Raw genomic sequence first — 13,994 nt, 5'->3', positions numbered from 1 at the left:
GAGGCTGTAGCATCTCATGACCAAATGCAGGAGCTGGTTGGCAGGCAAGAGGGTACCTGCCACACCCTCTGACTTGCAGAGGCTTACTAGGGCTAAATTAGCCCATGATTTTTTTCTTCTGAAAAAAAAAAATCAGACCTTGATACGTGTGTTTCGAATCCCCCACACGTACCCAAAATCTTTTCTAAATCTCCAATTTAGTTCTTGAGATCGAGGAAAATACCATGCCCTGAGTGCCGCTGTCTCAAAGTACACTTACTGGAAAATGTTGAAACGTTCGTCAATAAAACTTGCTGACAGTGAGGCTTTCACTGGAGTATGCCTGATTTTTAATGCATCAACAGTAACTCTCACTAATATTATCTATGCTATGAGATGAATGCATTGGAGACGGTATTGATCTGTTCTGCATGCCACATGCTCATCCTGCCTATGCGCCTGCAGGAATGAGCTAATCAAGGCTTGGAGATGAGCCTTGGGAAAACCAAAGCTTCAGGCAGGCAGGCAGCACCTACTTGTTACAGGGACACACACAAAGCCCGCAGAATTTTCCTAGGTCCGTCAAATTCTTTTCTGCTTCTTTCATGTCCTTATTGATTTGGTCCATCCCTTCCTCAATGCGTTCCAGTTGTTCTGATTAAACACAAGTATTTTATCCCCACAGAATGAAGCAGATGGAAAAGGACAAAGAAAAAAAAGACAAAACTTCAGACATTCACTTTGACATTAAAAAAGAAAAACAAAAAAAAAAAAAAAAAAAAAAAAGAAANTCACTTTGACATTAAAAAAAAAAAAAAAAAAAAAAAAAAAAAGAAAGAAAGAAAGAAAGAAAGAAAGAAAGAAAGAAAAAGAAAGAAAGGAAGAAAACTGGACGCCACAGATTAGAGCTGGTACCCAGTACCTACTTGTTACAAGGACATATGAAAAGGCCACAGCATTTGCCTAAATCTTTTAAATTTTTCTCGGCCTCCTTCATGTCTTGGTTGATATGGTTCATGCCTTCTTCGACACGATCGAGTTGTTCTGGTTAGGACAAAGGGATGATAGTGTGGAATGAATTTTTTGGGGGTTTCCAACAGAACATGAGAAATGACTATGTGAAACAGAATTAGAGAGAGAGAGAGAGAGAGAGAGAGAGAGAGAGAGAGAGAGAGAGAGAGAGAGATTGAGATTACAATGCATTGTCCAGGAGGATGCATTGCTGTAGACGGCTGCTGCTGCCCTAAGTAGACATGGGTGGAAGGAAATGAAAAAGAACGATGCTCCAAATAGTTTGCAGTTCCGACGGGATGAGATGGGATCAGAAGGTCTGTTTGATTTTGCACATCCCAGGAAACAGCACAGTGTATTGATTCAGATACCAGTGCAACCCAAGAGAAAGGAAAACCAGGTGTTAATTTATGTTTAAGGGGTTCCCATTTATTGTGTCTACACAGATTGTCTGCTTCAATTTCAAAGTATCAGTATCTTTTGGTTTTTAAGTATCTCCAACCAGATGAAGGAGAAAATAGAATGCACTACTGTCTTCAGGGCAACAAGAGAACAGGAAGCAGGAGTAGACGTGGCTATGAGTTCCTGCTCTTCCCTAAGCAGTGGCCATACAGACAAAGGTGGTCTGTTTTTACTTTTCTTTATCTAATTCATAGACACTGGAAAAGGGAAGTAACCATAGCACAGCAGTACTATAGGCACCAAAATATTTCTATTCAGTTTTCAACCTTAGAAGTGACTTGTTACAAAAGCTAGGGAAGACATTTTATTCTTCTGCTGTGGTTCCCCAGGGTCTACAATGGGGACCTGCTCACTACAAACCTGGGCAGAGAACAGGGAAAATGAGTGCCTTTTTGAAAGAGGGGCAACGATTTGGCACCCAGAATGGCATTGCTCCATTGCTACAAGGAAAGCTGACCTCAGTACATCTGAAATAGAGCTTGATACTAATATAAACTCATCAGTTCTAGGTTGCCAGGATACATAAACAGGATTGATTAATTTCTCACAAATGTCATCAGTTTGGGGAAACTGCAAGTTTAATGGAAGGGAATTTGCCTTTTTTTGGTTTTGCTTTGTTTTGTTTTTTTAAAAGACCATTAAAGGAGATGTGCAATGTAATGTCTTGGCCATCTAATGATAATGTCTAGTTATAACTCGACTCCTCTTTTGGTCTATATTTTCATGCATGCTTTGACAATTGTGCCTCTAGAAGTACAGGCATGCTTAGGATAAAACTGATCAGCACATTTCTAGCCTATAGACATAAACAATCATCTGAAAACATTCATGTGTGCTAAGGAAATTGTTACCGTAAAACCTAAAGGAGGCTCACTAATGACCCAAAGTATGGCCAACACGAATTGGGATAATAAGAGATTATTTTTGCTCTCTTTAGTGAGACTAAAGAAGTTGTCCCTGAGTAGGTGTCTGCTGCTTCTGCTATGCTTTTCAGAAGTCAATGGAAACACTCCAGGGTTCATCCAGCTCAGAGGGCACAGCAATGCAGTGCAGAGTCAGGGATGCTCTGAATATCTTTATATGCAAAGGGGATTTCTCTCCTGTCCTGCTTTCTCACCTTTGAGAGAACGTTCCATTCTCCTTGCCTTCTTCCCTTCCTAGTTGGTTTGTTTGCATTTTGACACAGGATCTCCCCCTGTAGTCCAGCATCCTAAGCTCAATTGTTTGGTTTTGTTTGTTTATTTGTTTGTTTTAGCTAGTTTACTTTTAGGAACATAATAAATCAGTTTATGAATCAAACTTAACCCCTGAGTAAGAGGATTAGGGTGTAAGAGAAAAGACACAGAGCTTCCCTAAAACTTTTAAAATTTTCTTGGCCTCCTACATGTCTTGGTTGACACAGTTCTTGCCTTTATCAATGTGTCATCTTGCACACAGATATAAATAAGGATGCTAGTTCAAGGCAAACAGGTGCTGAGAGCTCAAACAGGGATGTGTTAGAATGGATTTAACAAGTACCTGGGCTCAAAGGGCAAATTCATGGCTGGGCACAAATAATGGCTGCAATGCATATACATGATTGTGAAGGGATGAGTCTTCAGATGTTTGTACTTACTGATGCACTTCTCATAAATTAGAAAACAATGAATAGCTCTTTGTTTTTGCAAAAATAATGACTCTCTGACAAGATTTCAGAAGTCTTATCTCTGGTGCTTCTAGAGAATAGGAGATGGTGCATATATGGGAATGGACCCTTAAGTGTTGTTGGACCTGTGAGTTAGATAATAGAGAAACAAACATGAACACATCCATATTCTTCTGAAAGCTGCATTGTATTATGGATTTCCAGATTTGTTGGCAAACATATGACTGAAAGAGAAAAGTCTGATTCTGAATTTGATGAAAAATAGAAAACAAAAACACCCCCTTAAAACAAACAAACAAACAAAAAACCCAGCATTTTTTAACAATGATAATAATTTTACTGTGCTGAGTTGAGTTGACTTTGTGGGCATAATTGATACATTCAGACTTGATAGCCTTGGAATAATTTCTGTGAAGCACTTCGCGGGAAGTTCATAAGAGCATCCAATGTCTTTATTTCATTCCCATGAACAGCTCCATCTGGGAGGGTCTCAGAGCATACTGCATGGCATATACTATGTCTTCTCTCCCTAAGCTTGTGCATTTGTTCTTGGAGGTTGAGAAGAAAACTTTAGGAGGCGGGTTATGGTTCAGGGGAGTCTTCTAGTCTTCTGTTAGATAACAGTCCATGCTGTTAGCAGAAGTTGAAACCTCCCCCCTTCCTCCAGATATTTGAGTATTTGATTGTCTGTGATAGATTCTCCAGCAGCAGTTAGCTTGCTTGGGGACTTATTTAGACATCTTTTCTACCAATATCATCTAAGTGAAGGATCTTATATTAAGGCTCTTAAAATACTCTGCCTGGTCCTAAAGTAAAACACAGTAAGTGTTTTACTTAGTATGCAAGCCTTCATACAAATATTCGGTTAAAAGATACTGCCTATATGGTTTCATTGGAGAGCACAATGAAATTTACTCAAACAAAGTGACACAGTCACGTATCCACAGTGCCTGAGCCATTCCTACCTGAGGTTGGTGAGTGGATGTTAGCAAAGGGGTGGGGGGGATATTTTCTGAAACGCTGCTTCATAGTGTCATTAACTTTAATGTAAGAGTCAGCAGGCTCTCAAAATAGGTCTTGATTTTTGTCTTTTTTTTTTCTGCCAGCCATGGTCAGAGATTTTACTATTTAATTTAGAGCTCTCAGAGAGTCTGGACTGAGTCATCAAGAGAACAAACCAAAAAAACCCAAAAAACAAACAAACAAACAAACAAACAAACAAACAAACAAACAAAAAACCGCCAAGAAAAGAATTAAGAGAAATAAGAGAAAAACAGAGGTTAAAGGTTAGGTTATTCATTTTAACACAGTAGCCTTTAGGGGACTTTCCTGGGAGATAATACTTTTAGGAGAACAATAGTTGAGTCCCTGAGTTGTCTGGGGCTCCTTGTTGGCTCCTGATACCTGGGTATAAAACAAGAATCCTATAAGGAACTTCTCAGTACAACTGTTCAGTTGGACACCCTGTGGAGCTCTGGCCTGCCTCCACAGTAGATACAATGGTTCTCTAGGAGGACGGTCGTTGCTTGTTGTTTCTCGAGCAGCTACGAGGTACAAATAGTTAATACTTTGGATGTCAGGCAGAGACAAAATTAATACAGCATAAACTGAAGAGAAATCAAAAAGCAGTTATGATCTAAAACAAGTAAACATTGCACAAACAGAATCAAATGCTTTTAGAGGCAGGGACATGTGCATCTGTCACTTGCAAAGGTCTTAAGTTCTTAGCTTAGTAAAAATGGAATGTGTAGCCCTTCAGACAAGTCCCAGATCACTCACTTTTGGAGGTTTACAATCAGAGGGGTTTGTTTCTTGTCTGTATGAGCTGTTCATTACACATCTGCAATAACACTAGCTCTCGTGGGAAATATGCTTATTGGAGGAATCCAGAATGTTTCAGCTGAAAACTTTCAGTGTCCTGTGTGTGTGTATGTGTGTGGGGAGAGGGAGGTGTCTGTTCGTCGTTTCTTAGAATAACAATATATAGATGTTTGTGGGAATCATGCTGTTTAAAATTATGAATTTTTGCACATGTATGGGGATTCCAGCATATAGTACCTCTGTTGGAGAAGTGGGAGTAGCTTTGTCTTTCTGAATTATATGGCATTCATACTGAGGTCATGCTTTCTCAAGATGCTACGAGTCATTATCTGGGCACAGCAGGGCTGCTTTGCTCTGTCTGTGGAACTTCTGTCCAACATGGGCTTTTCTTCTGTACTTGGAGTTAGAAATCTTAGCTCGTGGGTTCTCCATTAACCTAGCTGAGACCTTCTCAGAACAGTTCAATAATCTGGGACTCCTCCACTCTATACTCCTTTCCTCTCCTGCTCCTTTTCTAGGTGTTGGTCCCATATCACAGACTGAAGGGTCTTCCTGTCACACCTAGCAATCATAGGCTTTTACTATCTACATAAATCCAACACTGGCATTTCCCAATAAATCTCTAATACTTTTCATTTGTGTCTCAGAACACTTCCAGTGCTATGGCTTTCTCTCTCTTGTCTTCTTACTCAAATCTCGACTCTCCAGAAAACATTAAACACGTATGCACTAGGTTGATTGAAGAATATCTCCTCATGGCTATATGATAGCTGATTTGCTTGATATCTCCACAGACAAATATTGAGATCATTTCTAGTCTTATACAGCTACAACTAAAGCATATTCATTTTTACACAATTGTAAATGTTTATCTTCAGTGCAAAAATTCTAGGGCTTGAATGTTTTGGTTAAAGATAGGAACACTTCAAAATTGAAGATATAGTTATTAAATTGTTCCGTATGACATGTGTATCAGCCCAAGGCATCCATGTGAAAATTAAGAGTGTTTTCTTCAATACACTATAGCACTGGTTATTGTCAATTTTTAAAATTTGTATCTTACTGAAGAAATCAACTTGCTAAAACTGGCATGCCATTATCACTAATGGTTGGGACAATATTTTACACACCTGTTTGCAAGCTTTAAAGCTTTATATCTCCTGTTCATTTTTCTTTTCCTTTGATGATATGCATAGGTTCTCTCTGTTTTAGGAAAAGTGTTTAATGCCAAGTTATCAGCATGGCAACTTTCCTCTCAATTTGAAATGTTTGCTTGGAGTTTATTGTGTCTTTGCTGGAATGAGCTTGACATTCCTATGTTTTTCACTGGAGAAAAATTATAACCCTAACTTTTTACTAGTGCTTTTACAAAATATGAAAATGTTCAAGTATCTAGGTATTATAAGAATTCAAAATGAAAACAGGAGAATTTGTGACTAGAATTATGTACATTGTCATCAAATCAGGAGAAATTTTGAGTCAAAGAAAACTATGATATTGATGTTCTAGTTTCCACCTTAGTGTGTAGAAATGATATACTAAGGTTCTCCAAGTTTTTTTGTTCCTAGCCTTTCCAAAAATGTCTTTAAAATAGCTCAGATATTCTGATTGGTTAAAATGTCTACTTTCCAGACCCCACATTAAAAATTATTTCTAGTTATTTTTAGTTGTATAAGAAATCTCTGTAATGACTTGAGAACCCAAACTCCCAGATGGTCAGAAGCAATGCATATCCTCACATACTATATCCCATAGCCTCGACATTAATTGGAAGGAAACCCAATTCACTGGGAAACTTTGGTGATGAGAAGAATATGTAAAATTCTCAGTCCTGTCTAAAATATTGTCTTTTAAGAAATACACATAGATTTTGCTTTTAAAACCTGTTATAAACGTACACTGCAGAGATAGCAGTATCATTAATTTAGTCCTGAAGAAGACCCTGACATCTCCACACTCAGTAATTTCAGAAAAGAAAGAAAATTAGCAACTGATCTTTCTAGAACCCTTAAGTTCATATATACATGTAACACATGCAGAATGCACATCCGTGGGTGCACAAAAAAATTAAAAGCTGCAAATTAATTCAGATGAAGAATTGTTCTTACTGAAGAAATCTCAACTTACCGCCTTGCTCATCCAACATAACCAAAGTCCTGATGCCAGCATCTTTACTCTACATTCCAACAATGTAGCAACGGTGAAAAGGAGTTAGAGAGAGAAAAGAGAGAGAGAAATCAGTGAAGAGACAATTATCCCTAGAAATGGAGAATGGAGAAGAACCAAAGGGAGACAAAAGGGAAGCGCATTCAGGGGCTGGGTAGGGATCAGAGGGGACTGGGTCAAGAGTGACTTTATCCGTGACTCCCAGGGGACTCATGAGGAGGCATGAAGTGCATCCTTCATAGGGTGGACCTGGGTCCTTCAATATAATAAGTGTGCATTGGAATGCATGTACTTAATGCCATACAATCTTTATACCTACACAATAAAAGAACACTACAGTTTTCATTACACAGAAAGCAACATTTTCACAATTTTCTAGACTGAATTTTCTTCCCTGGCAAGTTTGACCAAAAACTGCCCATTTAAGAGTCAGGGCAGGGATGCCTCATAGGAGATAAATAAGGATGTTGGAGTCCTGATACCTAGTTAGGTTCATCACAGAAGAGAAGAGGCTGAGAGAAAACTGCTCAAAAGGAAACTGACTCTGTGGAGAGAAGCTCTTTGACGTTTGGAAGATGGAGTGAGATCAGAACATATTTTGCTCTGAAATCCACAGTTCTGTACAATGACTCAGCATGAGAAAAATCAGTTCTCTCCAGGATCGCTGCGGTTCTTTTGTGCATCAATCTTTAGAAACACTCCTCATCTCACTTTTTTTTTTTTAATCCACATAAACCAAGACTACCTAGGTTCTTAAGAGGCAAGCAGGGGAGCCAGTGGTGGTAGAAGTGAAGATCCTGTCCTACTTGATTTGAAAGTTTTCCATGTCTGGGAATCTAACCTGCTCTATTGTATACTACTGGGGGAAACACATCAACATGAGCTATCTTGAAGTCTTTCTTTAAGTACATTCTAAGTGGATATCCCTCTATCTTAGTCTGCCTTTTAATGATTCCTTTGCCCCTTTCTGAATTTCATAGCCATTGCTTAAGAGACAGTATAACAAAAAGCTTATTTAAAAAAATAAAGCTTATTTAGGCATATGGATGTGACTGCAGAAACATCTTAGAGACCATTTTCTCCCCAGAGATCCTGTACCACTCTTCTGAGGACAGAAGATGGATGGAGAAAAGCTGGTGACTTTTGTTAGCCCAGTACTCAGTCTATTTATACATCATAGCATTCTGTGAGATATAATGAGTATCACTTATTTGTTTGATGCCATTCAAGCATAATTTTCCAATTTTTCCAATTAGGTGCTGCATGTCTCAACACTAGAATGACTCATTGAATTAGTTGGAAGAAGCAAGAGTGTTTGACACTGCCGCAGTTGGGAGAACATAAGCGGAATGTGTTGGCCTCAGAGTCAAGAAACTTGGGTTGTGCTGGAAGGTGAGCCAGTGGAAATAACAAATTGGGTTCAGTAAATGAGTTTAAATTGCATCCTTCTCATGAATTTCGTGTTTACCATTTCCTGCTATGTGTCTGAAGCAAGGAACTTAACTACTGAAGTCCCAACATCCTCTGGGTTAAAGACAGAATATCAAAGTAGTAATAAAATGTGACTGTAAGTATTAAATCAGCTAACATATATTTGGTTATGATGATAATAATGATGGCTCTAAGCATATGGTAAGTTCTCAATAAGGGTATGAACTTAAATTTGGTTCCATTTTTTGCAGGTGGCTTCATCAAATAACTGGGTGGTTTTTAGAATATCTAGAAGACAGAGAGGCAGGGATAGGGAAAACATTGCAAAGGGAGAAGAATATAACTTTCTCCAGTTCCTTGAGCTTGAGAATGAGAGGAGTGGCTCTAGTTTTACTTGAACTCAATTCTTTGTGTTTGAGTTTGGTGCGGGAGACAGCCTGTCTAAACTGAGCTAAAAATATTTCTGTTCATTTCTTTCTTTTGTACAATTTCATTTTTCATTTATTTTTAAAGTGTATTGATGAATTTAATTATTTTGTCAATGAACCAAGTCAGTGTTTATAGAATTTTTACTGCTGTACTTTTGGAATGTTTTCATCAAATTCCAAGACGTCTGTCCTAATGCCTGGACACCCTGCACTCTCTTGAACTCTGAAGGACTTCACATCTGTTTAAATAAAAACAAAACAAAACAAAACCTTACTAACTTGATTGTATAGAATTCTTTCTACAACTGTATCTGTTAAAAGATTTTCTTTTTTATTGCCAAAGAGTTTTGAAAGAGAAGCTGGTATAGAAAGAAAAATGATGTAAGACATTCATGAAATATTAGTGTTTCCATAACTATTTCAGGAAGGCTGTGCAGTGCCTTCAAATCTGCCTGCCTAAAGCAGTATGGTCTTTTCTGGTTCAAGTTTCATGGCCTAAGATGTTGGTATGCAGATTTCATTTCTGCATTTAGCATCATGAGAGTTAACCTTTTTGTTTTCAAGTATTTCCTCCTAGAGGACATTTTAATAATTCTATTTTGAGATTTGATTCTTTTTTCTTTTAAGCTCCTAAGGCAGGTATGACCTTGAATTTGAACATCTATTTACATGTTGGTTTACCTGCAATAAATCAATTTGTATCTTCTCTCCTATCTCCAGTGTTCAGTATTACATAGATAGTTGTTAAAATGTACCTCTCAAAAGTAAGTGTCTAACTCCAGGCTGTGAACTGAATGCCACCAAGTCTCTAATCTCTGTACCAGTCTATGATATTTGGATTTTCTGAAACTTCTCCACTGACCTGTGAGTAACTTTACATTGTCCTTGAAACATTGATGGTGACTTCTATTAAAAGCCAGCCCCCCACCCCACAACCTTCGCTGCTGTCATACTCTAGAGTTTATTAATGATAGTGTGAAGTTGTGCTTCCATGGGAAGCTGACTTTTTGCCTTAGGGAGACTTCCCAATTCTAGTACCTTTTCTGACTTTGAAACTGAGTTCAATAAAAATTCAGTTCAATTCAAATTATGTAGCACCAATGGACTTTGGGGCCGTGTGTAAGATCCTGGTATTTCAAAGCTCATATTTTCCAAATGATTTCTGCCCTTGATGAATATTTAATACTGATTTTCTTTTAAGAGCATTTCCTTTTGGATTGAAAATCAGAACATCATCTGAATAGCCAATCCCTAGACATAAGGAATGTTTCACTATAAATATACAATGACCCATGAGAATGTAAGAGCAAACCAGTCTACTCTAATAATGCCTTGCTCAAAATTTTCTAAGGATGAAATGACTAACAGCCTCCTCTTATTTATTAGATATATGAGATTGAAGCCATCCCTTTCATCCCTTCTTCTAAGATGCAACTTCATGCTTGATGGAGTAACAATTTAAAAGAAACAAAAACATCATTTGAGTGTCCTACTTCTATCAATGGGGCTTTTATTCTTAGAATAAATTAGAGAAGCGATATTTTTGCAAGATAGGCTGACACTACTTTCATTTTAAGAAGACATATGAGAGAGAGAGTGGTCCATGTTCCCAAGACTCTGAAGCACAGAAGGCCAGCTTAAAGGGGTGCATTCTGATGCATTTTATCCACTGCTCACAGTCTAGGCAATGTTTCAACATTTTACAACTGAGCAAATTGGAGACATCTTGAGAAATGTACATCATACAAGCAGGCACGTATGCAAACAAGTGAAAATGTACATCATACATGCAGGCATGTACACAAAAAAGTGGAGGCTCTGGTTGTAAGCCATTAAGTATATTATGATAATAATACTGCAGCATACAATAAAGTAATTGTGTATAATAATACAGCAGTTAAGTTGTGATCTCCATCTAATCTCAGAGCTCATGTAAGAATGTTTCAAGTTTTGGCTCCTTTTGTTGTTTCCTGCCACATGTTGAAAAAGAACACACTAAGACCAATAGCCAATATTCTTGCATTGAGTCTACTTGCTTCCTTTTTGGCATTTACACATTTTTGCATGAGCAGTGTCCCAAACAGGGCAAGAGAGATATTTCTCTTCTATTAGAATAGAAAGCTGCTCTTCTATGCTGCTGAGACCCCTCTCTGTGGGGGCCAATTTGTTCTAGAGTATAAGCTCAATTTGTCACTTTTGAAATAACAGACTTTTCCTCCCAGAGAACCCATCATCACATCTCCCCAGTCTTCCTGTGGTCATTCACCTTTAGTCACCTTACACCCTTAGGTGAAACACTGCAGCTGCAGAAATAAAGGAAGGCAGCACTGGCTGCCATGGTGTAAGAGGCAGCTACTTTTTATCTAAGCCTTTGTCCAATTTATCTTTTTTTCCCCCTTCCCTTTCATGTCACTGCATAAGCAATTCACAGTAGCATGGGATGGGTGAATAGGCTCATTTAATCATTCTGCCAGAGAAAGCCCAAGATCTCTAGAAAAGATAATCACACATGAATTTATACATTGATAAGCAGTCACATTCAAACTGTGGCTAAAGTGGTATCTTGCTGAATAAAAACCATTAGGCTTGTTTTATTAGGTTACGATAAATACAGTCCAACCCATTCTTTTCTTACTCCATCTCCCCCAATGGGCAAGTTCAATTAATCCATTTATTCTTCCTGGTTGACTGCTGTTCTACCAAATTGGAATGAGTAGGTTTGATTGCGAATGCTCTTTTCATTCCATTATTGCTTTCTGCCCTATTTTACCCATTTAAAAATAGTTTGGGATTCATTAAGCCATGCATTACAAATGCTTTACAAATGGATGTGCAATTCAGAGTCGGTAATATAAAAGAACTTTTATGTTTACTTAATTGGACTGGATTTTTCTCTTTGTTAAAGATTTTTCCTATTTCTTCATAAATGTTAGTGTCCAACACTAAATACAACAATTTCAAAAGATGATATGCCTGCATAAATACATATTTTTGTAAAGTTATAAATGTAGCTGGAGTCAGAACAGAATTTTAGATTAGCTGGAATTTGTTGCAACAAAATCATGACAAATGAACATTTTACATAGGTAATTCTTCTGTAAGTCAAGCACTGCTTTGTTTGCTTCCAAGGACCCTTTTTCTGTGACCATTGGAAGCAGTAGCTTGGAAATGGTGGGTTTCTCTATACTCTCAGACTCTAGAGGTATCCTGGGATGAATGGCAGTGAATATTCCTTGATAATTAGCTGACAGCTTATGACATTTCCAGAAGTTTCTGGGTTTCTGATAGGCTTTGTTAGCATTGGAAGCAAGAAGAGCATGGCTTTGGTAAAATCATTAGGAGCTGGGAATGAACATGCCAACACAGGGAGCTAGTTTATGTTACTAGAAGCCACTTCTTACCTCTTCAACCAGCTGCAGCATGCGACGGGTGCTTTCCAGGGACTAAGATGGAAAAACATAAACACTGGTAAGGGCAGGAATAAAATGCTAGGAAGATAAAAAATACTTTTTTTCACTTGAGAAATACCAAGGTCCTTGTCACATATTACTTCAACTTTGTAACTGAACACAAAGTGTCTTTCCAGTTTCAGTCTTTTGACTCTTGGACTTTTTACATGATCAGATTTCCTAAAGCCATCACATGAAAGCTTATTGTCATAAAACTAAAACCATATGAGGTTGATCTTGATATCAAAGGCAAAGAAATCTGTAAAAATCATTTTTGCATGCTCTGGATGCACAGAAAACTCTTCTATACTCTGAGGGATACTTCGTCTTTCCTGGGCTAGGGATACTGAATGTTAAACATAACCATAATTTTTTTCTTGAGATTGTAACAAGTTTCCTTTAAAGCTCCTAGAAACACAACTGGAAGTTGTTATCGATACAAATTAAGCTGTCGCCTTAGGGTGAAGGAAATCAAGTAGGTTTAAAACAGTCCTAATTATCTTCATTCTTAGATAAGGAAAAGCATGAAGAAAATGCTGAGCTTGGTAGCTGGTCCTCTGGGTACAGCATTGCCACTTTGTTCTCAGTTCTTTAACATCATTCCAATCCAACAGCCAGTGTGATTTCTCAGAGCCATGCTTTCAAGTAGGAAACTTATGCTCGACATGATCCTAAAGGAATGTGAAAGATATGCTTATTCTCTCATTCTCTCATTCTCTCATTCTCTCATTCTCTCATTCTCTCATTCTCTCATTCTCTCATTCTCTCTCTCTCTCTCTCTCTCTCTCTCTCTCTCTCTCTCTCTCTCAAAATTGCTATCAGCAGTGATGTGCTGGCAAATGTTTAACTGACTCTCTGGAAAAACAGAAATACATTTATCTACATTCGTGCTTATTGCTCCTGTGCTGATATGAAATACAAGGAGCACAGAGTTGACACCTAATACAACACAGCGTTCTTAGCAACAACTTCTGTGTAGCAGGGGGTGGTTCTCACAGAAAGCTCCTGTAGAGTTTTGGTGTCATCTGTCTATGGCTCACCATCTGGTAAACTAGTGTGATTCCAACATGGTCAATGGAATGGGATAGCTTCACTTATGTTCATGAATAAGAAGAAAATGAAGCGGTGAAGATGTAGCATTGGAACTAGTTTCAGTAGTAAAGAGACAATGTTCTTGTTGGAAAAACCCCAAACAAACAGGTTACAAATAATGAAGGAATCCCTCAAAGTTATTATACTTAAAAAATACTTTTATGATTTGAGAGTTTCATACAATATATTCTTATTATATTTACCTCCTCTATCGTTTCCCTAACTCTTCCCAGATCAACCCCAACTTTACACCCCAACTTTGTGTATTGTTTTCTTAGTGTAATAGCTACAGACAAGCACACTTTAAAGGTTTTATATATATATTATTTATATTTCCCTTCAGTCTTAACTCTAGGTAATCAACAAAACAATAAATCAAGCGATTACTGGTAGCATTTGGCAATTCTGGGTTCTAAATAAATCTGGGTGCTAAACAATTGCTTTCTATTTCATTTCTGAGTCCAGTAGATCCTCGGGTTCTCTCTCTCTCTCTCTCTCTCTCTCTCTCTC

At 37.9% G+C, this 13,994-nt stretch overlaps 1 protein-coding gene across 2 annotated transcripts in view; it reads right to left on the bottom strand.

Annotated features, from left to right (window-relative positions):
• The window catches only part of Snap25 (synaptosome associated protein 25), a 73,864-nt gene that overhangs the window by 11,612 nt on the left and 48,258 nt on the right, over positions 1 to 13,994 (bottom strand). The window contains exons 3-5 of one of the 2 annotated variants that reach the window (XM_021192514.2): positions 12,345 to 12,386; positions 7,046 to 7,094; positions 516 to 633 (exon numbers count right to left, since the gene is read on the bottom strand). In XM_021192514.2, coding sequence (XP_021048173.1) covers positions 516 to 633; positions 7,046 to 7,094; positions 12,345 to 12,386 — 209 coding nt within the window. Of the gene's footprint in view, positions 1 to 515; positions 634 to 905; positions 1,024 to 7,045; positions 7,095 to 12,344; positions 12,387 to 13,994 lie in introns of both variants that reach the window. The other variant, XM_021192515.1, reaches the window with a different exon arrangement.

The sequence above is a fragment of the Mus pahari genome, chromosome 3 (assembly GCF_900095145.1).
Source record: "Mus pahari chromosome 3, PAHARI_EIJ_v1.1, whole genome shotgun sequence".
NCBI classification, from domain to species: Eukaryota; Metazoa; Chordata; class Mammalia; order Rodentia; family Muridae; genus Mus; species Mus pahari.
The sequence above is the reverse complement of the archived record's forward strand: the minus strand, read 5'-3'. Positions and strand labels throughout refer to the sequence as shown.